At 43.2% G+C, this 24462-nt stretch overlaps 2 protein-coding genes across 5 annotated transcripts in view; one reads left to right on the top strand and one right to left on the bottom strand.

The window, feature by feature from the left end:
• ehd4 (EH-domain containing 4) lies at positions 1-14698 on the bottom strand. Its single transcript, XM_054796448.1, has 8 exons — positions 14199-14698; positions 10730-10906; positions 5944-6041; positions 1627-1793; positions 1419-1552; positions 1245-1356; positions 918-1082; positions 1-852 (listed from the first exon to the last, which is right to left on the bottom strand). Exons 1-8 carry the CDS (start codon positions 14426-14428, stop codon positions 295-297), a joined length of 1641 nt encoding a protein of 546 aa, XP_054652423.1. The 5' UTR covers positions 14429-14698; the 3' UTR covers positions 1-294.
• The window catches only part of LOC129192420 (putative leucine-rich repeat-containing protein DDB_G0290503), an 18999-nt gene continuing 8467 nt past the window's right edge, over positions 13931-24462 (top strand). For 2 of the 4 annotated variants that reach the window (XM_054796444.1, XM_054796447.1), the window contains exons 1-2: positions 13931-14899; positions 22504-22654. The gene's annotated coding sequence lies outside the window, so the exon portion shown is untranslated. Of the gene's footprint in view, positions 14900-22491; positions 22655-24462 lie in introns of those variants that run through there. The other 2 variants (XM_054796446.1, XM_054796445.1) reach the window with 2 other exon arrangements.

Below are 24462 nucleotides of genomic sequence, written 5' to 3' on the forward strand. Positions count from 1 at the left end.
AACTGTAATAAACGGACTTTATTTTTGAAATGATAGACAGGAAGAGGAATTAGGTTGACCTTTGACCTCGCCATTCTGTCACTTTTTCCTGAAGGAGGTCAAAGGTCACGGCAGATTACCGCCGACTTCTGCTCCTAGTGTTGTGAGTTGCCTTGGAGTTTCAAAATAAGGCACTTCAAACAGGAAGTTGTATGCTGGGCTCTTTCCCAATAAAAGCATGAAGGCACAGGACATTGCATTGTAGCCAAATAAAAGGACACAATGTGTCAGCAAACTTTGACCTGAGCAGAAGTCCTAGTCCTCGCTGTGGTTATACATGGCGTCCGCCGTGGGGTCTTTGCGGTGGGCGGGGGGCACCAGGTGGAGGGGGAGCTCTGCAGGAAGCTCGTAACCTTCAAGTTTGACCTTGATGAGGTGCTGAGCCAGCGCGAACTCCTCGTCGTCCAGCATGCCGTCGTGATCGCAGTCGGCCAGCTTCCAGATCTTTCCCAGCACCGTGTTGGGCAGCCGCGAGTTCATCATTTCCTTCTTGGCGTTGACGCCACTGATCTTGCCGTTTACAGGCATCAGAGTGTAGAAGATCTCGTCATAGCGGTGCTTGTCTCGGTTCACGATCCAGTCGTCGGCGTCGGCCCCGGCGCTGATGCCCTCGCCATAGCCCTGACCAAACGGCCCGTCTTGGGAGCCCTCGAAGGCACCTCCGGAGACCATGGCAGGTGGCTGCTTGGACTCCTCGTCTCGGATCATGGACATCAACCCGGAAATCTTGTTGGCCAGCATCTTGTCCACCGACTCCACCAGCTTCATCTTCAGAGACGGGAACTTGCTGAAGTCGTAGTGCTGCAGCATGTCCTGAGGAGAAACACGAGCTGTCACTCACGCTCCCCTTTCACCTCCGAGCCCGCCTACCGGCTCACCTGCATCTTGGAGACGTTTGGGAAGTCTCCTGGGCTGATGTGGTGCTCCCTCTGCAGGATGCTGTAGATCTCTGGCAGCCTCATGATCAGCTCTTCCTTCTTCTTTTCGCGTCCGAACAGTGACGGCATCTCCTTCTTCAGGTAGCTGATGATGTAAGCGTGTACCTGTGGCAGCGAGGGTCAAGGCAAGAAGGAAGGAAGATAGTCATGATTCATCACAACACATTAAAACACAATCAACTGCGTTATCAGACATGGTTTGTTTGGACACGGAGTGGGGGGGCCTCCGGACATTCCAGAAGGTTCCACCAACATTTCCTGTCTCACCTTGGCCAGCCGCGCCCTCTTGATGAGGTCATTGAGTTTGCGGAGCGCCGCGTTCCTCGGAAGACTCTGGATGTCTCGGAAAAGATCCTGAGACTCCGCCTCAAACAGACGCCTGAAGCGAGAGAGAGCGTCATAGGTTCTGACGGTGCTGACGCAGCGGGACTCCACCCTTACCTGTTCTCCGTGTTCTGCAGCGGTTTGGCCCAGAAAGATCCCAGGTATACCCTCACAACTTCAGGAGTGTTGATCACCTTCCCCAGTGACCACATGAGAGCGCCGTACACCCTCATCAGCTGCTGCGTGTCCACCTGGGGGCAGAGAGGACAGGTGAGGGGAAGCTGAAGAACAGGTGAGCGACAGGCAGTGGAGGGGCTGAACTCACCTGGTCAGCCTTGTTTAGGACCACTCGGATCTTGTCGTCTTGGCCTTTGAAGGCTTTGATGGCCTCTGAGAACTCGTCAGAAATATCCAGTTTGTGGGCATCAAACAACAGGATGATGCGGTCCACCCGCTCACCGAACCAGCGCAGGACCTCGGCAAAGTCGTAACCTGCCGACCACATAAATAAGATGCCTTCTTGTCACCACGGCAACCACAAACAACCCTAAAGACAACATGCTCACCTTGACACAATACAAAGATAATGCTCAAGTAAGACGCTCTCCAATTAAAACCCCTATTAAGTTAACCACACAGTCTCGCATAGACACCGGGTGCATTTTCAGCAAAAGCTAATTAGCACAGTCACGGTTGTAGGAAACCTCCTTTTATTAATTCCACAAGATGGAAGTGGCTGCTTCTGAAGTATCATGAGTGGTCAGCAGGCAGCAGCTTTTGTCTAGCTCTGCATGCGCTTTAAAATGTTGCTACTCATCTGTCAGTGTGAGCGTCATGCGTGTGATCGGCTTACATGCCGTCATTTACAATCATTTCATTAGCACTATTAATACTAAGTCAAAGGTTTGCTCCTTGCAGCTTTTACAACATTGGTTCTATTGTGGCTGTGTTTTTATTCATAAATGACATATGTGGTCAAAGAGATACATTTCCACTAGCTATCATTATTAAACTTAACTTGTCTTAAATAATGATTTTGTACTCCAAAATAAATGCTTCATCTTTGATGAGGACTAATAAATAATGTGGAGGTAATCCATTTCACTTTTTTTAACATTCTTATTTGTTATACAAAGGTAAAAAGAAGTTAAGCTGTGCTAACAGTTAAAACAAAAAAATAATCTTAGCTTGAATGAGGAATAATAAATAATTTTGTATATAATGTATTTTGTAAAAAAACATTCTTATGGGCCATACAAGTGTAAAAAGCGGCATAGCAGTGCCAAAAGTAAAATAGTAAAAAAAAATATATATATATATATATATATATATATATATATATATATATATATATTTTTTTTTTTTTTACTAAAATAGTAAAAAGTAAAAATAGTAAAAAAAAATATTAAAAATAGTAAAAAGTATATATATATTTTTTTTTACTAAACTTGATCTTATTTTGTGGCTAGAATTTATTGTCATATGCACAGTAAAACAGGTAGTTCTGCTATGCAATGAAATTCTTGTTCTGTTCATTCTCCCAAAAAAAGAAAGAAAACACAAGAAAGAATAAGAACATCAGAAACATAAATACCAACAAATTAAGCAACAACAACAGGAGAGACATTAATACAAATAAATAAATAAATAGTGCTATGAGTGTGTGCGTGTGTCGCGTGCGGCGTGTGTGAGTGCTTCGTTGAGAAGCCTGATGGCCTGTGGGTAAAAATGTTATGTTTGGATCAGGTGTGTTTGTTTGACACATGAATAGAATCTTTCCTGTACTGGACAGTAGTGCAAATTATTATTATTTATTATTAACCTTTATTTAACCAGATAAAAAACCCGTTGAGATCAGGATCTCTTTCACAAGGGCCAAGAGGTCATCAGCACACGGCACACGTGATAAATATACAAATCTAAGCGGGGACAATATACAATGTATATGAACACACATACTTTGTAAAGTGCAGGTATTTTGTGCTAAATACATAAAAAGCTATTGAAAAACAAAGGCACTGTTCTGTGGTCTCACGCTCTTTGTTCAACAGCAAGGACCGAAAGGCTCCAAACGGGCTAAGTTCTGAGAGCTTCAGTTCAGCCTGTAAAAAATTCCACGCTGTGGGGGCTGCAAAGCTGAACGCTCTCTTCCCCGGTTCAGTTCTGACACGAGGAACAGAGAGATGGAGGATGTCACAAGACCACAAGGCATAGTGACTTTCAGTTCTCTGAAGTAAAGTACTTAAATATGTTGGAACTAAGCCAAGCAGAGCCTTATAAATCAGGATCAGCCAATGCGTATACCTGTGCTCACTCAAAGAGGGCAGTCCTGATTTCACATGTAAGTCACAATGATGTGTAAGGCGGCCATCACCAGTGACAAACCCCAAGGCACTGTGATAAACACTTTTTAAAGATTGGAGACACTTGAGAGGAGCACCCATACACAGCACATCTCCGTAATCAATCAGAGGGAGAAATGGAGCTGAAACGAGCAGTCTCCTGGCTCTGAGTGGAAAAACAAGTTCTATTTCTATAATAGAACCAGAGTTTCACCCTGACTTTGGAAACTAACTTTGCTATGTGTGCTAGGAAAGCTCATGGTCAAGAAGGAACCCCAGGTATTTGTAATTAGGGACCAGTTGGTATATTTACTGGTAACGCACTAGAATTTGAAAAGACCATGAGCTTGTTTTTTTCTGTATTTCAAACCAATTTCAGGGCCCTCAGACAAGACTGAACAGTATTAAAAGCAGCTTGTAAAAACTCAAAAGCCTGAGTTAGTGAGGGTGAACAGCAATAAATAATGGCATCATCGGCGTAAAAATGATAAAATGCATTTGACACATTAGTACACAAACTGTTGATATACAGTATACCGGTAATGAAAATAAAATGGGTCCCGGAACTGATCCTTGGGGCACCCCTTTAAACAAATCCAGAGTAGTGGAGGTGGATCCTGCCACCTGCACACACTGAGTTCTGTTGGTTAAGTAATCAGAGAAATTGCAAACATTAACAGGCTTTGTCATTTCTGGCTTATGAACAATAATCAAAATGTAGTTCTGAAAGCAAGTGTACTGTGAAAAAACACTAACATTAACGACTGTGGCTGTAGGAAAACTCCTTAATTCCTCTTTGACTGAGGTCATTTCATATTTAGGAATAAGCCTCCTTCATGAGCTCAGTGTTGCTCTTCTTCATCCATTAATGATGAAGATGGTGTCAACTTCACCTGCTGCCAGAGTGTGTGTGTGTGTGCATGCGTGTGTGTGTCTATTCCAGGATGCTGGGTGGCTACTCACATGTTCTATTTCCTCTTTCAGGGTAAACGCCTTCAGTCAAACAATCCTGCTTCCTCTTTCAACACCGTGCATGTGGTTTGAGTGCAAAGCAGTCAGTGAAAAATAACAAAATATAGTGTAACCTTGGTTAGCGTGTATTATTTTTTCGGTTAACGTTGAAAATGTAAGCAAAAATTGTCCTTGGTTTGCATACATTTAGCGCACAACGTGGTGTGTGTCTTGTCATGTTATCAATGTAACGATTCATCCACTACATCAATGCATCGATTTATAGCCCTATGATCCAACTACATCGATCTGTTTCTTTGGCACTTTTAATGATAAAACTTTACTCGTGTAAGAGTTTGATTTGGCTTAAGTTGATTAGTCATGCCTGTTGAGTGGGCCGCACGGATGACGTCATGTAAAGGCCACTGTTGTGGTTACAGTGTGGTTGGCGCATGTGGAGTCGAATAAATGGAGCAGACACGTCCTCTCTAAAGACCACACGTTTGTGAGTTTTTGTCCTGTAAAGAGTGACTATAGGCACCCTCGGTTGCTACACTCGATACAGTCTGCCTGTGATGTCATCGCCACGCTTTATACTGGAGACATCGAGTCATACAAGTCAATCTCATTTATCAAAATGCTGGCATTTGCCACTTTCTCCGGTTCCATTATTGAGGTGAGAAACACTATCGAATTCAAGAAATAACTCATGGCAAAACACAAGGTGGTGTTGAAGAGGAAGGTGGTCCACATTGTGTCTTTTTTTTTTCTCGGTTAGCGTCCGTTTCGGTTTCCCTCTGGAATGAATTAATGACGCTAACCAAGTTCTAAATTAAAGTAAAATAAAGTACAATAAAGTCAAATAAAATAACTCCACCCTCATGTCACACATGTTTACTCCACCCAGTCCAGCACTAATGAAGCTCAGTGGCCATCACCATGGAAACCACTCATGTTGCCAAAGAGGACATGGAGGCGGGGCTTGTATCAGGAGTCAGTTGTCACACACAAACAGTAGCAGCTTTGCAGAGCGTCCTCTACTGTTCAGGACAATGCTGACCACCATGTTTACTGTGCAGCTGTGATGATTGCACTTCTGTCAGTGTGTGTGTGTGTGTGTGTGTGTGTGTGTGTGAGAGTGGGTGTTGAGCATCTTCAGCAGAAATTCAGCTGAGCTCCTCTAAATATTTCCAGATGTTGGCAAGGCCCCCTCCCCCATCCTCCCCTTACAATAATACATCCTCCCTCCCCCATGACTCCACCCGCCCTGCTGAGGCCCTAACTGATTATGTCATCACGCTGGGCAGCATGCACTTCGTCCACTGACAGAAGATAAAGGAAACACACACCTCTGCTGATGCGCTGCTTCTCTCCTGACAGGATACCAGGTGTGTCAATGATGCTGATGCTCTGAAGAACCTGATTGGGCATCTGAGAGCAGATGAACCTGAACAGACACACACGCACACACACATTTAGCTCCTATGAAGAGCATGTTGTTATCTTATCCCTTATAAATGTAACATTTAAGACAGCATATCATGATTTTTTCAGCATACAGTATTTTCAGAGTCCAAGCCGTATAAAGCTGAATGCTTATTGCAGGGGTGTCCAACTACTACTTCCATAGTTCACCGTGAATAAAGTATCTATCCGTATTAGTAGGCAGGATTCCCAAAACGTGCACACCGCTCAGTGATGAATAAGCTCAAATAGACAGCCCAAAAGACCGGATTTGTCATTTTTCAAGTTTCCCAAAAACAAAGACAGGTATGTGTCATAAATACGTTGTAGATTTATAACACTGGCATTTTGTAAATAAATGGGACACTTAGGCCTGTCACAATAATCAATAAATCGATTAAAAATGTTAATAATTATGACACTCTCGATAAATTGACATGTGCATGTACAGGTATGTGTCTGTGTTTCATCTGCTCATTGCTCTGTACCACACATGCTGGATGACAAGAGGGTTCGTTCTGCATCCGTCTGTGCGCATTGATTGTATAGTGGAATGAACGGAGAGAGTGAACCCTCCTGTCCTCTCATTCAGCCTCTTTGTGGAGGTGGAACTACTAGGGAGGGGGCACAGGGTGCTAGCACCAAATTAGCCTTGTAAGAAAGCATATGCTAACATGAATGAAGGCACATAAGCAATTGATTCTAAGGAGAACTCAACAGCCCCATTGTGGGAATATTTCAGTTTTAAATAGAATGAACAACGATGAACCGATATGTTGCATTTGTTCGAAAGTAGTGACAAGGAAAAAGGGGAACATGACCAACTTGCGCCGAGAGACGAAGCGGCAAAAACAATCCTCGTAGTCCTGCAGAAAATTATGTGAGAACTGCAACACCTCGGGAGAAAGTGCCGGCCAGGCTTTGAGCTTCACAAGCCTGCCACCCCGTGTGCCCCTGTCTATACGTTTTCTTGGGAAGCAACGGCTCCTCCGGCAACAGGAACTCTGGCACGTCAGCCAGGTAAAAGAGACACGGTTTGTTTGGCTGCCCATACTCTTTTTTCGCACAGGCGGCCACAATGTCCTGGACTTTAAGTCATTCCTGACAATCATACACCAGCAGAGTCAATGGTCCTCACAAAAAATTATAAAACAAAGATAAAACCAATCACAGTGAACTGAGGGAAGTGGCGAGCCAGACAGGCTTATATTATGTCATATAATACATTTGAAAAATTGTCTACAAAAAATGTTGATAATATCGATTATCAACGATAATTTGTAGCACAATAATCGACCAGCAATTTTTTTTTTATCGTGATAGGCCTAGGGACACTACATGTAGGTCATACTTGTTCAGTATACTGGATTCTTACACATTTATCCTCAAGGTCCTCATGTTGAGCATCATCTTGAGGATGTAGGGCTGCATACATTAATCAACGTATAAACATTAATTCTTTCCAATTACATTCATTCATGTCACCAAAATGTATGCACTGCGCATAACTCTGCTCAGAGCAAGCGAATACATTGTACCCCGCCGTGCACCTAGCCCCGCCCAGCTCGTTTTCTTACTAGGATGGCGTGCTCCAGTGCGTACTTCACTCTATTGCATGCGCTTTAAAGTCTTTGGTCCAAAGTGTGACCAGTGACTATTTGCAACCCGCATCTTATTTTTTCTTGGCTCACAGCATATTCTAAGAATATGAAGAGAATATGAATGAATGAATGAATGAGTAAAGTAAAGTAAAGTAAAGTAAAGTAAAGTTAAATAAAATCAAAATATGAAAAGAACTCTCTCACTGCTCACTGGCAGAGTATGTTAGCTTCCTGTTAGTTCACTGGAAGCTTCCTGTTAGCTTCCAAGATGAATATGTTCTTCAAGGTCATACTCTTCCAAGAAGAGTATGTTAGCTAGGGTGACTTTAGAGTTTACTCCACAGATACATACAAATATTACTTCAAAATCTCTGGAATTAAATAACAATAGCATTAACTTGGGATGCTAAGAACGATCCGCCACCGATCAGTATCGTCCGATTTCTGGAAAAAAAAAAAAAAAAAAAAAAAAAACACGTGATGGGTTTATGCAGATAAATGCCTTTCAAAGCCGATCACCAAAACTAATCAGCGTGCGGCGGCACACCCAACATGTCTGCCAACACCAGTATTGAGTCGACAAGGGACGCACCAAGTCCCGCATTGTCGCGAGAATCAAAACTAGTCTGTAAAACCTCAATGGCTTCAGTTTGACAGCTTGGAACAGGCTATGCCAATCGATGCCAGCGTGTTTGATCACTCCCTTATCAAACCTATTGCCGTTCAACTTTCTTCTATCTTTGTTTACACATTTTGCCAAGCTGTCACTGGCGGCAGATATCTAGTTAGAGTTATCCACCTAGTTTCTGATCTTCAAACTCCAAAGTGACTTTTTACCACAGGGACATTTTTTAAAACAAACAAGCGATACGGGTAGTTGGGAGCTCGTTTTTGTCCCAAAAGGAAGCTACAAGTGGATATCACGCTCTTGGGGTACATACTAACTTTTAAGTGTCACTGAACAATTTTTTACGTCTTGTCCTCAAAACACTATTTGTGTGTTGTAGTTTAATGAACATTAACACATAGTGCGTCCAGCCTTATGATGGGGACATTATCACAGGAAGTCCCCTATCTCGCCAGCTGATTTTGAGTAACTCACCAAAAGGGTCAAATAATATTTGCTTCAACTCTTAATTTTCATTATAACTGTTGAATTTAGACTTCATGCCTTTATATAATGACAAATGAGCACAAACAGCATAAAGACGATGGCCACACTGTTTGAGTGGAGATCTGCTTGGTAAATAAAGTAGTGGACAGTTTAAATGTTGCCAGTCATAAATAAAACACAAATAGTTGACAGCTGGAATAAGTGCTGAAATTTGGACACCTCTGCAACCTGGACACTGAATTTATTTTGTTTTAAGTTGAGCAGGACAGATTTCTACTTAATCAATATATTTATTTGGATGATTTTAATCTGTTAATTTTGTTATTTTTAACAAAAAAATTAATGATTGAACAATTTATTTCTCATGTATTCGTATTGCTCCAAAACGTGCATTAAATTAAATTCAGGTTTGTGTCAAATAGTACAAAAATTGTTTCACACAAATAAAAACAATAAATAAATCTACCCAAAAGTTTCTTTTTAAATAATTACCTATTCGCCAGGCGCCCTTGGAATTGTCTAATGGCACCCCTGGCCACTAAGCACTCATCATAAATAAAGTGAAAAAGCTACAGTTCATACAGGTATCGGTATGGGTATCGGCCGATCTCATAGATGATTGGTATTGGAATCGCTGGCATTAAACCGTGATTGGAGCATCCCTAGAAATAATGTCTCTTCCGTATTACAAGAATTGGCCTGTAGGAAAATAATTACTCTCTTTTCAAGTCTTACTGGACACATAAATAACTGGAAAGTATGACAACCCAGCCCTATTGCCACTAAATTTAATGGCCCAATAAAAACAATGAAAACCAGGACATTTACATACTTTCTAAAAAATAAATAAATAAATAAAACGAGGCAGCCAGGTTAGGACGTGAAAACAGGGCATGTCCTGGGAAAATAGGATGTTTGGTCACCAAGAAGCATATGTTAGCTTTCTGTTAGCGCCCAAGAAGAGTATGTTAGCTTTCTGTTCATTGCCAAGAAGGGTATGTTGGCATCCTGTTAGCTCACTGGAAGACGTTAGCATCCGGTTAGCTTCCAAGAAAAGTATTCTAGCATATTGTTAGCGCCCAACAAGAGTATGTTAGCTGATTGTTAGCTCCCACAAAGAGTGTTAGCATCCTTTTATCTTCTATGAAGAGTGCGTTAGCATCCTGTTAGCTCCCAAAAAGTATATGTTTGCATCCTGTTAGCTTCATAGAAGAGTATGTTAGCGTCCTGTTAGGTAACAGACATATGCCATTAATTGGAAGCAGTCAACACACACACCCACTCACACACACACCATGATGATTAAAACACAAACACAAGGTTTCAAACAAACTGAATGACCTTAAAGGAACAATATGTAACTGTAGCTTTAACATGAACGCTAGCAATGAGGAGAGTGTGGTTGACATGGTGACCATTATGGCCTACTTTCGTGGTCTGCAGTATTGGTGGACCAGCCAGGTCAACTGTGATGCTGTGGTAGCCTTGGTGCTTGCATTTACAGTTGTGTGTGGTAAAATGATGAGGCACTGAGGTTAGCATGTTCATCATCAGCGTAGCGTCTTGAGCGTGTTTGAAATAATGTCCACACGAAAGCAACCTCCCGCTCACCTCACCCGGTCTTCAATGGGACCATAAATCGTGTGGTGGCGAACGGCCGGCTGGTAAAGGGAAAGAAAAAAACGTGTGACGCACAAAGACTTCCCCCTGGAAACAATAAGTCATTATGGGGGAGTCGTCACTGACAAGATGGCTGAAGGGAACGCCCTGCATACACAAGTGGGCCTCGGGGGTCCAAGCGCTTTCCCCTTCCTTGCCGCTGCCCGTACAAATATTTCTGGACGCAGGAAGTATGTTCAGACTTTTCAGCTAAATTTAACACTGGAATGTCCACGGCAAGGTTCACGTTAGAGGAGCCATGATGTCACGTGACCTTGATTGACGTGTGGCGTTTACCTGTTGAGGAAGGAGTTGCCGAAGGCGTTGAGCTTTCTGAAGGGTTTCTTGGGGTCGACCACCAGGGCGTTGCCGGGGACGATGCCCTCCGTGTCGCCGTACATCACAGCGATGAAGCCGTCCGTGGTCGGCTCCGGTCCGATCCGCATCCCCGGAAACTCCTGCTCCAGCAGGTACCTGAAACCACAACCTCCGGTCAGCCCACAAAACAGGAAGCACTTCAAGACACACTCACTTTTTCTGTTTGTCTGAGAGACGAGGTGCACGTGGACGTCCTTCATGACGACCTCTTGCACCGAAGGGAGGAGGAAGGAAAGGGGGGGCTAAAGTGGCTGCCAGGGTGAGTTCCTGTTTGGTTGGCTGTGACATGGACATCACAAAGAACAGCGTCTGAAGTGTCAGCCATTGTTTTTAAGTGTCAGCTGATTACATGACTTCATGTGCTGCACTTAAACTGCATGCTAACAAGGAGGACGCCAGCAACACACTGGAAACTAGTGATGGGTGATAAGTACTTTTTAGACATTTTATTACTTTAACGTGTATTTTATATAACATATTAGTCATACCAAATTACAGTACTCGTGTGATATACCGATAACGCGTAATCAATGTACCCATCACTCCTGGAGGCTTGAGGGAACTTTAAATCATGATGCCACGCCCCCCACACAGCATGAGCTGCCCAATCAAAAGACGCGAGTGGCAAATAAAGGTCAAGGGTTAGCTTAGCCTCTACTAATAGGGGTGTCACGGGACAGCCAACTCACAAGATGAGACGATACAGGAGAGTGGGTTTACGAGAAGAGATGTGATTTTAACATTACTCTTAAGAAAAGTACCGTGAAAAAAATATGACTGGACAAAAAAGATTTCATTTAACCGAGTCACAAAAGAATGCAGGTGCGTTTTGAAATGTTTATTGTCCCACAAATGGATGCTAAACAATATTGTTAGCATTTTTTGAAACCAAATAACCACTAATGATAATAATAATAATAATAATAATAATAATAATATCATAATGATGCAATATGTCCTTTAATGTCAGTTTTCACTCTGTAAAGTTGTGGAATTGGTGTTTGTGACATGTATTTTCTCACAGGCAATTCGTACTGTCTAATGTTTGCAGCATTTCTTGAAATGCTGACTTTCCAAATGTATTAAAGAGCAGCATTTCTTTAAACTACACTCTCTCTGGACGCACACTGTTTTCCGCAATTCAGTGTGTGTTGAACTGGGTCGGGTGGATGTGTTTGAGGTGGGCAGCTTTGTTTTGTTGCCTTTTATGTTGCCACCACTTCGAACAAATTCGGCATACTGGCTCGTTCGTGTTGATGGGCTCCTTGCTCATTACCACAGGGGAGCTGTGGCATTTGGCTTTGTAATCAAGTTTTCCCTCCTAATGTCTACTATGTTGCCTTGCATTGCTCCTAATGAGGGTCCATTCTTTTGCTGAGTGCATGCTAGCGGGTGAGAAATTAGCAAACAACAGAAAATGTAACATTGAAAGACATTTTCAAAACAAGCACTCAGCTTTTTCGGAAAAGTACCCAACCGCAGATGGGTGTAAGGGAGCGATTTCAGGACTACTACAGAAGGTTGAGCAAACATACTTTCAAGAAGTGGATGAAGGCTTCAAACTGAACAACAGCTGCTAGCGTACACTGGAGATCCAAGGAGGAGGAAGCCATTCACAGATGGAGAGTAAATGAAAGAATCGTTCAGAAAAATATCACAGCATCTATTCTCTGAATTTAAAAAATACACAACAAATTATTGCTAATTATTCAGAAAATGAAAGAAATGCTCCTCCCTGCAAAGACAGTGAAGAACAGGACCAACAGAATGGCACCAAACATCACCAGTAGGCAAATTGACGACATTCATTCAGTTCATATTGAATTGCCTGTGCTGAGTCACGTGATGTGAATGATCATGAGCAGACACACTGATGTGCAGATACTGTATTTGAACTCTGATGGCCTTTTTTTATGTTAAAGTTGGCTACGTTTTAATTTAATTTTACGCCAACACGGGGACGACTCAAAAAAGCCTACATAGTTCAGCGTTGAAATTATTTCAACTCATTCACTCATTCACTCTGCACTTCTGTTAGTTGAATCCTGTTGTTGCAACAGGTAAAATTGGAAAAAGCTTAAAACGTTTAAAAGTTTATAAGCTGTGTGATGTTTTGCAGCTCCGGACCATTTTTCTTTACTGGAAGACGACGCAAAATGGCTCTTTTGATGCTAAAGGTTGCCGACTCCTGGTCTAGGTGAAACCAATGCACAGAGTGAACTCTCTCCCTGCCTGTTTGGAAGCAAGAGACGAGGAAAACAGACAAGCATGCACATGGCAAATATATGGAGGCCAGCAAAATTAACCAATCCATTTTCATTTGTGATTTACTTATTTATTATCGCGAGACAGGTTTTTTCTGAACAAGAAATCTCGTCTCGTTTTGATCTCGCGAGATCTCTCTCTACTAAATAGCTCACATGATTTTGTCCTTTTGGTTTCCATGAATCATAGCATTCCTGGGAGCAGGGTGGGGCCACCACACACAAACACACACACACACACACACACACACACACTCGCTCAGCTCATATTTCTCTGCAGCTTGCAAAAGCACGGTTGGATCTGCTGATGGTTTGCTGCCAAACTATTTACACACAAACACACACATACTTGGGTGAAAGCACGTGCACTTCACTTTTGTGTATAAGGTTCAGACATGACATTTGGGGTCAACACAGGATGTGGTGGAACAGACAGGAAGTACGAGTGAGTTTGTGTGTGTGTGTGTGTGTGTGTCCAAACAATGCCACACAATGGTTACAAAAATGCAAGAAATCAAAAATGTCACAAGGGGTCACTCAGGTCAAATGACACTGGTTTCAAAATCAGACACGTGTTCATTTTTTGGTAGGAAACGTCACGTCCTGTGTTTCTCAGCTGCGACTGCTGATGAGCAGAAGATGGACACCCAGAAGCGAAACACGGTCATGTCACTATACCAAACTCCCATTGGAAAATATCTCATTCATCACGTTTACGCTAACTGCTCTGTCCTTGTACATTTCAAACACAAACTCGGTGTAAATATCATCGTGCAAGATGAGTGTTACGTTCGGCGTGTATATAATAAATGTCAGGTGTCACTGTGGACCGTATGTCAACTTGCTTTCATCTTGCCACAGCAGTTGTTTGCGGAAGTGCATCAAAGAGGGGCGTAGAGAAGGCGACGCAACAGGATCTATACTTTTAACATTTCTAACAACTAACGTTGTTTGGTATCATTTGAACAGAACCGAATATTAAGTTATTCCGTTGTTACGGGATGATGTTTTTGATTCTTGCTTTACAACACGGGTTATGTTGACGTTTAACAGGACACTTTAAATGTGGGTTTATACTGCGGTGTCTGGCACTAGCCCCAGTCCCAACCACTCGTCGTACGAACCTGATGAAGGTGGTCTTCCCGGTGGAGTACTGTCCCACGAGAAGCACCATGGGCTTGCTCTGGAAGTCTGCGGGCTCCAAGGCAGGAGAGTGGAAGTCATGGAAGAGGTAGGTCTCTTCCAGGGGGAGCAGTTTCTTGCTGTAGAGGCTCTGCAGACCCTCCGTCACCGTCTGGTACATTTCGCCTTCCTTGTTGCGGCCGCCCTGCTCCTGCTTGACCCAACTGAACATCGCCGAGGCACACCAAGAGGAACCAAAAGGAGAAGAAAAAGAGGAAGACAACCTCCCTGTTTCTTCCAGGCACGCAGGATGTTGGAGGCTGTTGGAGGCTGTGACTGACAAACACCGACTGTGACTGCGGCACCTGAGGGCGTGCACACGCCGCGCAGACACTGCCTCCTCTGTCACGCTCTGACCTCACCTGCAGGCTCGGCCTCCCACCCTACACACACACACACGCAAGCACTCGCTCGCGCACTGTGGCAGTTTTCAATGGAGGGGTTCTGTCAACTTAAACTTTTTTTCCTTCGCACCTACGTCACATTGAGGAATCACGTAACAAAACACATGTATGAATTATGTAATGTTCACAGCAGACAGCAATAATTAATCACGCCTGCTTTCAACGTTGTGAGATTTCAAGAAGAAACCTAGCGGCCTGTGGCGCCCTCTGCTGGACACAAACGAGAAGACAACTGACAGGTATTATAATGAAAAAATAAATAAAACTGCTCTTTTAAACGCCGTACTTAGTAAAGATACATCCATCAATTTTTTATGCCGCTTATCCTCACTAGGGTTGCGGGGGTATGCTGGAACCTATCCCAGCTGACTTTGGGCGAGAGGCGTGTTACACCCAGGACTGGTCGCCAGCCAATCGAAGGGCACCAATCGAAGGGCACATATAGACAATCAACCACACAACCATTCATACCAATTAACCTAACATGCATGTTTTTGGAATGTGGAATAAATATATACTGCTAAAAAAAATACAGGAACACTTAAAAAACACATCAGATCTAAACTGGGGGGGGAAATGATCTTGAATATCTTTCCTGATAATAATTGGGTGATGTATTAGTAACAAAATGATGCCACATAATTTGATAGAAATTTAAATGATCACCCTATAGAGGAGGGAAATCAAAGACACCCCAAAAATGAAAGTGAAAAAATTATGCAGCACACTGGTCCATTTTGCTAAAATGTCATTGTAGCAACTCAAAATGATTCTCAGTAGTTTGTGTGGCCCCCACGTGCTTGTACGCATGCCTGACAACATCGGGGCATGTTCCTAATGAGACTACGGATGGTGTCCTGGGGCATCTCCTCCCAGATCTGGACCAGGGCATCAATGAGCTCCTGGACAGTCTGAGGAGCTACCTGGCGGCACCGTATGGACCTAAACATAATGCCCCAGAGGTGTTCTATTGGGTTTAGGTCAGGTGAACGTGGGGGCCACGTTTCGATTGAAAAACGAAACTTTTTCGTGCATGAAGCTTCTACTTGAGTCGGTAATTTGGCCGCTATATGCGGTCAGATATTGACCAAGGGAGACAAAATGGGTGGCCACTGGCCGTGTTGGACAGGTGACTGCTATACACAGGGTCTATAACAAGAGCTCTCTGTTGTTTGTATCCTCCATATTCCTTGTTGTCATGGTAATGTCATCTTTAATATTTATCTAGATTGTTGATGTCTTTGACAAAAAGCATTCTTGCTTCTCCTGGGCCTCTGTTTAGCTTGATGTAGATTTTACCGTTGGTGCGCCAAGTGCTTTGTATCTTTCTCTGCTTCCTGAAGCCTTGTGCTTTCTTGGCAATGTCAGCCAGCGTTGCGTTTTCACAGATGCTCTTTCATATAGACGTTTGTGCCTCTCAAGCTTCTTTCCCTGTTTCAGCAGTGCAGTTTTGAATTCCCTCTTGGCAAACTTAACGATGATGACAGGTGTGGTGTTGTTTCTGCCATATAGTGGGATGCAAGTATTGATGGTATTGATATCTGTGTCCACTTCCTTTGATTGTAGGAAATTGGCTATTTGTTGCTTTGTATTGTATTGTATTGTATTTGTACTTATTTGTACGTATTTATCCCAGCAAGCAAGCAGCAAGCAAGATACGCAAGTAAAGAGTACAGTGTAAAGAATACATAGTGACTACAACATGGTTCAGGTGGTGCAGGTGTTGTAGAGCCTGACAGCGGTCGGTATGAAGGACCTGCGGAACCTCTCCTTCTTACACCGTAGGTGTACGAGTCTGCTGCTGAAGGAGCTGCTAAGGGAACCCACAGTGTCATGTAGTGGGTGAGAGGTGTTGTCCATGATGGATGTCAGCTTAGCCAACAACCTTCTCTCCCCCACTTCCTCTACGGAGTCCAGAGGACCGTCCAGGACAGAGCTGGCTCTCCTGATCAGCCTATTGATCCTGCTCCTGTCCCTGTCCGTGCTGCCCCCTCTCCAGCAGCCCACAGCATAGAAGATGGCTGAGGCCACCACAGAGTCATAAAAGGTCCGTAAAAGAGTCCTGCACACACCAAAGGACCTCAGTCTCCTCAGCAGGTGGAGGCGACTCTGGCCCTTCTTGTAGAGGGCGTGGGTGTTGACGGACCAGTCCAGTTTGTTGTTAAGGTGAACACCCAGGAATTTGTAGCTGTCTACCAACTCTATGTCCGCTCCCTGGATGTTCACCAGTTTAAAGTGAGATGTTTTCCTCTGGAAGTTAATGATCATCTCCTTTGTCTTGCTGGTGTTGAGTTGTAGCTGGTTAAGCTCACTCCAGCTGACAAAGTCCCTGATGACCGTCCTGTATTCCAGATCATTCCCCTCTGAAACACAACCAACGATGGCTGTGTCGTCAGAGAACTTCTGGATGCGACACTGTGTGGAGTTGTGTGTGAAGTCCGAGGTGTAGAGGGTGAAGAGGAAAGGGGAGAGCACCGTACCCTGAGGGGCACCTGTGCTGCAGAGTACCATGTCAGACACACAGTGACGGAGCGTCTCTCCATGGTCTTCATCAGGTGAGAGGTCAAGGCAACAGGCCTGAAGTGGTTAGGCTCCTTGGGACGCGGTGTCTTTGGTATCGAGACTACACAGGAGGTCTTCCACAGGGCCGGGACTTTCTCCAGGCTCAGTCTGAGATTGAACAAGTGCCTGAGAACTCCACAGAGCTGGTCAGCACAGTCCTTGAGGATTTTAGGGCTGATGCCGTCGGGTCCCGGGGCCTTCCTTACCTTGATCTTCTTTACCTGACACCTCACCTGATCATCAGTTATGGAGAGGGGGGTAGAGGATGGCTGGGATGGGGATGTGGGGGTGAAGAGTGGTGAGTGGGTAGGGGATGGAGGGAGGGGCAGACTCAAATCTGTTGTCTGTCCAGATCTTGTCCCCACTGGCTTGGTCTCTCCCCACTCCTTTACCATGGCCTGTGATGGTCTGCAGGCCTCTCCAGACTTCCCTGGCATTATTCTGCTCCAGCCGCTTCTCCAGTTTCCTCCTGTAGCAGTCCTTCCCCTTCCTGATCTTATGCCGGAGTTCCCTCTGGACTCTGCACAGCTCCTCCTTGTCCCCCGAGTTGAAGACCCTCTTCTTCTTATTCAGCAGGGCCTTAATCTCAGAGGTCACCCAGGGTTTGTTGTTGGGAAAACACCGCACCAACTTGGCGGGCACAGTGTTCTCCACACAGAAGTTGATATAGTCTGTGATGCAGTGCGTCATGCTGTCAACGTCACTGCCATGGGGACTACAGAGCGCTTCCCAGTCTGTTGTCTGGAAGCAGTCTCTGAGCCTAGCACTGCTCTCCTCAGACCACTGCTTCACAGGCCTCTTCACAGGGGGTTGTCTATTCACTACTGGAGTGTAGTCTGTGACGAGATGGACGAGGTTGTGATCAGAACGACCCAGCGGGGGGAGGGGGGTTGAGGTGTATGCATCCTTGATGTTTGCATACAAGAGGTCCAACGTTTTATTGTCTCTAGTGTGGCATTTGACATACTGGGTGAAGGTGGGAAGAGCAGAGGACAGGGAAGCATGATTGAAGTCACCGGAGATGAGGAGGAGGGATTGGGGGTGTTGGTTCTGAAGTTGAGAGACGATGGTGTGGATCTGCTCTATAGCTGCAGCAGCGACCGCTGAGGGGGGGATGTACACAGTCATAGCAATAACATGTGAAAACTCCCTCGGAAGGTAGTACGGCCGCATGCTAACCGCTAACAGTTCCACGTCTCTGGTGCACAGTTGCTCCTTCACACAGATGTGTCCCGGGTGGAACCATCTATCATTCACAAACACAGCGATTCCCCCTCCCTTCTTCTTACCGCTCTCCGTTGCATTCCTGTCCGCTCGTACCAGCTGGAATCAGTCCAGCTGTGACGTGTGAATCCGGAGAAAGTTCACTCAGCCATGTCTCCGTGAAGCATATGAGGCTGCATTCCCGGTACTCCTCTGCAGTCGGGTCGTTAGCTCTTGTTGGGGAGAGATCTTACGTTCCCCATGATGACAGACGGTAGACATGGCTTGTACCGTCTTTTCCGCTTCTTGCACTTCACTCCCGACCTGCATCCTCTTCTGCTCCTCCACAGCTCCTTGGGGATCTCTTTGTTGAAGGAACATCCATTCCATCTAGTTGTCCTCTGTTTTGGACGACCCTAACTTTTGACCCGGGTGTAATTTGGAGCCCTGTGAGGATCACATCGTTCATTCGTGCATTCTGAGCCATCTCATCAATTATATTTTTCATTTGCTCAGTAATATTTTCCTTGGCTTCTTTCTCTTCCTTCCTCAAGAGTGGTGCGCAAGGCAGCATTGATTCTTGATATCATGCCTTGATATCATCCTGTAGAATATTGATATCATTGCATAATGCTCTATTTTCTTCCATAGGGTTTGTAACCACCTTAAGAGCAGAGCGCAAGGCAGCATTATCTTCCAATAATCCCTTGATATCATCCTGCAGAATCTTGATACGATATCAATGCAAAATGCTCTGTTTTCGTCCATAGGATTTTTATCCTCTTTAAGAGCTGTGCACAAACTGTACACATTTATACATTTTCCATCTATGTTTTGGAATTGGTAGTTCTATTTCTTCCACCATCTCCGTTTGTGTTACAATTCGCTCTTGTATCTTTTTCATGTTCTTCTCCATGGCATGAAATAATAGCAAATATTTATCAAGAATATTTCCCAGTTCATTCAAGGCGTCGTCCAACAGCCAGGCTGGCCCTGTTTCTGATTATGAATCCGTATTTCCAGGGCTAGTATTGTACTTGGCATTGTGTTTGGCATTGTTGCTCGGCAACAACCGCTTTGAACTTCAGCAGTAGTCAGCTAGCTTGTCTTGCTAGCAGCTGTCAGCACTTATGACAAGTTTATTTGAAGGAATCTTTACCTCTCGCTTATCCTAATTATAGTTGAAGGTATCAGCAAGCTGTTCGGATTTTGTGTTTGTGAAGTGTAGTCAGGAAAACACCAAAAAAGTTAAGAATTCTAGTATTGTCAGCAGAGGTCTTGCCATGTACGTCCTGTGCAGTCAAAAACAAACAATAAAAAAAGTTTGTCACACTTAAATATTTCACATCATCAGACCAATTTAAACGTTAGTCAGTGACGACACAACTGCCACACAAAATGCAGTTTTTAAATGTAACGTTTTATTATTGAGTGAGGAAAAAACCCCTACAAACCTACATGGCCCTGTGTGAAAAAGTAATTGCCCCGCTGTTAAAACATAACTTAAGTGAGATTAATGGAGATCTATCAGTCTGGAATTGGTTATCAAGCCATTTCTAAAGCTTTGGGACTCCAGCGAACCACAGTGAGAGCCATTATCCACAAATGGCGAAAACATGGAACAATGGTGAACCTTCCCAGGAGTAGCCGGCCAACCAAAATGACCCCAGGAGCGCAGCGACTCATCCAAGAGGTCACAAAAGACCCTACAACAACATCCAAAGACCCGCAGGCCTCACTTGCTTCAGTTAAGGTCAGTGTTTATGACTCCACCAGAAGAAAAACACTTGGCACAAATGGCCTGCATGGCAAAGTTCCAAGACAAAAACCACTGCTGAACAAAAAGAACATTAAGGCTCATCTCAATTTTGCCAGAAAACATCTTGATGACCCCCAAGACACCCAACACTACTACAGAGAAAATACTCTGTGGTCTGATGAGACAAAAGTTTAACATTTTGGAAGGTGTGTGTTGAGTTGTCATGAAATACGTTGACTGCCAGAGAGAACAGAGAAGGTGGAGCACTCAGTATTTTTTATTGTCATTTATACAGTGGTACCTTGGCATACGAGATCCCCAACTAAGGAGTGTTTTTTAAATGAGAGCTGTCCCTCTGCTGAATTTATTGCTTTGAACTGCGAGCTAATATCTGAGTTACGAGCTACAAATTAGCGGCAGGCATAGCTGAGGGCAGCTGTTTGGGGGCTTGTGTCACTGCGACCATGACTGACAACGAGAACAGATAAAAATAGCATTAGCAGTGTCAGGATTAGCAGCGCGCTAGCTAGTCACTCGGAAAGAGTTTCAACACATCAGTGAAACATAGGTACATTATAGTTATCTAATTTTCTTATTTATTATGTATTGTGTAAAACTAATCAGATTAAAAGCACTAAATGAATACAGACCCACCATTCACCAGTACTAGTCTGGAGTTTGTTTTTTGGAGAGGTGCACCGCACAAATATGCACATTAGCACTCAATAAGGTCATCACATCTTACCTTTATCCATTCCCACATAGTATCAGCATTTGGGACCAAATATGAGGTGAAAGAAAAGGAGAAAAATACAGTATAGTAGTCTATCTCTGCAGTGTGGGAGAATATTAGATGATGCGTTCAAGGATGATCTAAGTGGGACAAGTCGCCGCTGGCATTAAACATGTAAAAACGGGATGATTTCAAACTGTATTATAATTTGATTTATTATTTTTGGAATAAAATAATGCTGCGATTGGCTGGCGACCAGTCCAGGGTGTACCCCGCCTGTCACCTGAAGTCAGCTGGGATAGGCTCCAGCATACCCCCGTGACCCTAAAGAGGAGAAGCGGTATAGAAAATGGATGGATGGATGGATGGATGGACTAAAATAATGGCCCATATTTCCAAAATTGATATCTCTACACAAAAGTTGATGTACCAGTAGTTACTGTATTTACAAATAATGTTATTTTTTTATCAGAAATATTTTTATTGAATTTTGACAAAGTAAAAAACAAATACACACAATGTTTGCTGGTAGTTTAGGCATAGAATGAGAGAGAGAGAAAACAAAAACAGCAAAATAACAAACAAAAAACCCCAACACAAAAACACCCACAAAGTAAGCCACACACAGCCCAAAGAGACAGAGGTCTGAGTTTGGTAGGACAACCAAATGCAAAACAACCAAAGCAAATGCACAAGTGAATTAAACAACAGATGACAGCAAATAGACCAGAGAGGGAAAGCTATTGGGGTGCTCAGGTAAATTTAAAGTTGTGGAAATATACTAAGAAAGGTCCCCAGACATTTTGGAATTTTTCTTTGGCATTAAAAATTGAGTAATGAATTTTCTCCAAATTTAGACAGGACATGACATCTCTCAGCCACTGAGCGTGGGTGGGCGGAGCAGCATCCTTCCACCTTAACAGAATTGCCCGTCTGGCCAAGAGGGAGGCAAAGGACAAACTTCGTTGTCGTGTGGGGGTCAAACGCGAGTCGGGTTCACCTGTGGTGCCAAACAGTGCTATTAAAGGGTTGGGTTGCAAGGGTAAATTGATAATTACAGAAAGTGACTGAAAGACTTCCCTCCAATACTTTTCCAGACTAGGACAAGACCAAAACATGTGGATAAGTGTGGCATCCTCCCTCTTACACTTGTCACAACAGGGATCCACCTCTGGATATATACGGGCTAGTTTGGATTTTGACATATGAGTCCTGTGTACAACTTTAAATTGTAGCAAGCTATGGCGGGCACAAATAGAGGTTGAATTGATCGTTTTAAAGATTACATGCCACATGTCACCTGTCAAAGACATATTTAGGTCTTGCTCCCATGCTGTTTTGATGTTAATCAGAGAGGTCTGTCTTATGTCCAACAGTTTGACATAAACAGTAGAAATTAACCCCTTGCGTAATAGTTGCAAGTCCAGAAGTGCATCAACAATGTTCGTACCAGGAGTCTCAGGGAAATTTGGTAATCGACTGTAAACATAGTGCCTAACCTGGAAGTACCGAAAGAGATGGGACTTTGGAAGATTATATTGTTCCGTTAATTGCTGGAATGACATGAACGTATTATCGATAAACAGGTCCCGGAAACACAATATGCCTTGTCTACGCCACTCCCGGAACCCCAGATCCAGCAAGGAAGGTTGGAAAAGATGATTGTCTGAAATGGTGCTAAAAAGGCAGAGATCTTCAAAACCAAAATGTCTCCTAAACTGGGCCCACACCCTCAAGGTATGCCAGACCACTGGATTATTGATACGTTTGCTTGACGGGAAAGGGAGTGCAGATCCAAGTAACGCTGGAATAGAAACATTTTTAGCCACATTCAACTCCATTTCCACCCATGTAGGCCGGTCAGAACGGTACTGATAGTATGACCAGAATATGACCCATCGAATATTGGCTGCCCAATAATAACAGCGAAAGTTAGGCAACGCCATCCCACCCTCTTGCTTAGGTTTTTGTAGATGGATTTTATTCAACCTAGGACGCTTGCCCTTCCAAATATAGGAAGATATGACAGGTATGACAGATATGACGAGTCCAAAGTATCAAAAAAAGACTTTGGGATGAAGATTGGGATGGATTGAAAAAAATACAAAAATTAGGGAAGAATGGTTATTTTAATGGAGTTGATTCAACCGGCCATAATGTTATTTTTTTAAGTTTGTTTTTTTTAATATTTGCGCCTGAACCACTTCTGGTGGTTGGGGACCCCTACCTTACAGCATGCTTGGGGAGATGATGTGCTCTTTTATACATTTGAAAATACTGTAAGAATGCCACTTTTATAAAATTGCCTTCTTTATTTTATAATGTAAGTTTCATGTCGACATCAACAAATGCAGCTGTAGAATGGTATTGAATTGTATCATTTGTACACTGTATCGAATTGTATCAAATCGTTCTGTTTTTAATATATGTTGTTTTTAAAACGTATCTTAACCCATGTATCTACATGCGTATTGAATCGTTTACCACAAAGAGATTTAAACACTTCTTTTCATCTGTGATTAATTGTGATTAATTATGAATTAACTATGGACAAAATGCGATTGATCTCAATTAAATATTGAATCGATTGACAGGCAAAATTAAAACAAATTTTAAAAAATGCAATGTAGAGTAATAAATTAGAGAAAGTACAACAGTAAAATATGTGAGGCTGGACCGTTTACATTTTAGACTTATGGACTTCAAGTACATATATATATATATATATATATATATAAATGTGTATAGATTTAAAAATAACAGGGCGCTCTACACTCCTGATCAAAATTTTAAGACGCTTTGAAAAATTGCAAAAATTTACATTTTGCACTTTTGGATGTTAAGGAGGTTCTAAGTAGAGCTTCAAATGCAAAAAGAAGAAATAAGAGTGAGACAAAAAAATTGAGTAAGCAATTTATTACAAACAATCATAAAAGTGAAATAGGCTGTTCATCAGCTGATTAAAAGTTTAAGACCATAGCTCAAAAAAAAGGGAGCCAGAGGAGCTGGAGGCCAGAGGCTCCTCTGGCTCCCTCTGGTGGACAGAGGCAGCTGAATGATTCAGCTTTGAAATGCTTGGAATGAAATGCTTTGCTGGAACAAAATGCATTATAGGAAGAAGTTAAAATTGTTGCTTTTTATTTTAAACTCATATTGGTAGTTGTATTGTATATTTCCTAGCTACCTTTTGAGTGTTAAGTTGCTGTGTGATGAGTTTAGCATTATTTGACACCGTGAGTCAGACTGTTATATTAATGACATCCTGCAATTCCCAATGGGTTGACAAGCTTGTCGTGAGTTGATTGGCTCCTGCCAAAGGAGCAGCCACCATTTCCTCACTGACTCGCAAGCGGCACAGTGTTTAAATGATTAGTAGTATTTCTGAAGTAAAAGAGATGTCGCAAGATTAGAACGTAGCCATACAGTACCCACACCGCTGTGTAAGCCACAAGGCTCAAAGTGGCTTATATACTGGAAATTACGGTAACTTGTTTAGCCACCCGAAAAAACACCACAGACTAAAATACAATGAATGCATGAAGGCC

The sequence above is a fragment of the Dunckerocampus dactyliophorus genome, chromosome 13, assembly GCF_027744805.1.
Source record: "Dunckerocampus dactyliophorus isolate RoL2022-P2 chromosome 13, RoL_Ddac_1.1, whole genome shotgun sequence".
Classification (NCBI taxonomy): domain Eukaryota; kingdom Metazoa; phylum Chordata; class Actinopteri; order Syngnathiformes; family Syngnathidae; genus Dunckerocampus; species Dunckerocampus dactyliophorus.

Bases quoted from the DNA above. Each gene is read 5' to 3' on its own strand.
- ehd4 (XM_054796448.1), bottom strand. From the start codon at position 14,428: ATGTTCAGTTGGGTCAAGCAGGAGCAGGGCGGCCGCAACAAGGAAGGC. The intron at 1,794-5,943 runs GTGTGTGTTTCC...TGTGGTCGGCAG, and splicing joins GAAGCAGCGCATCAGCAGAG to GTTACGACTTTGCCGAGGTC. The intron at 853-917 runs GTGAGCCGGTAG...GTTTCTCCTCAG, and splicing joins CAAACGTCTCCAAGATGCAG to GACATGCTGCAGCACTACGA.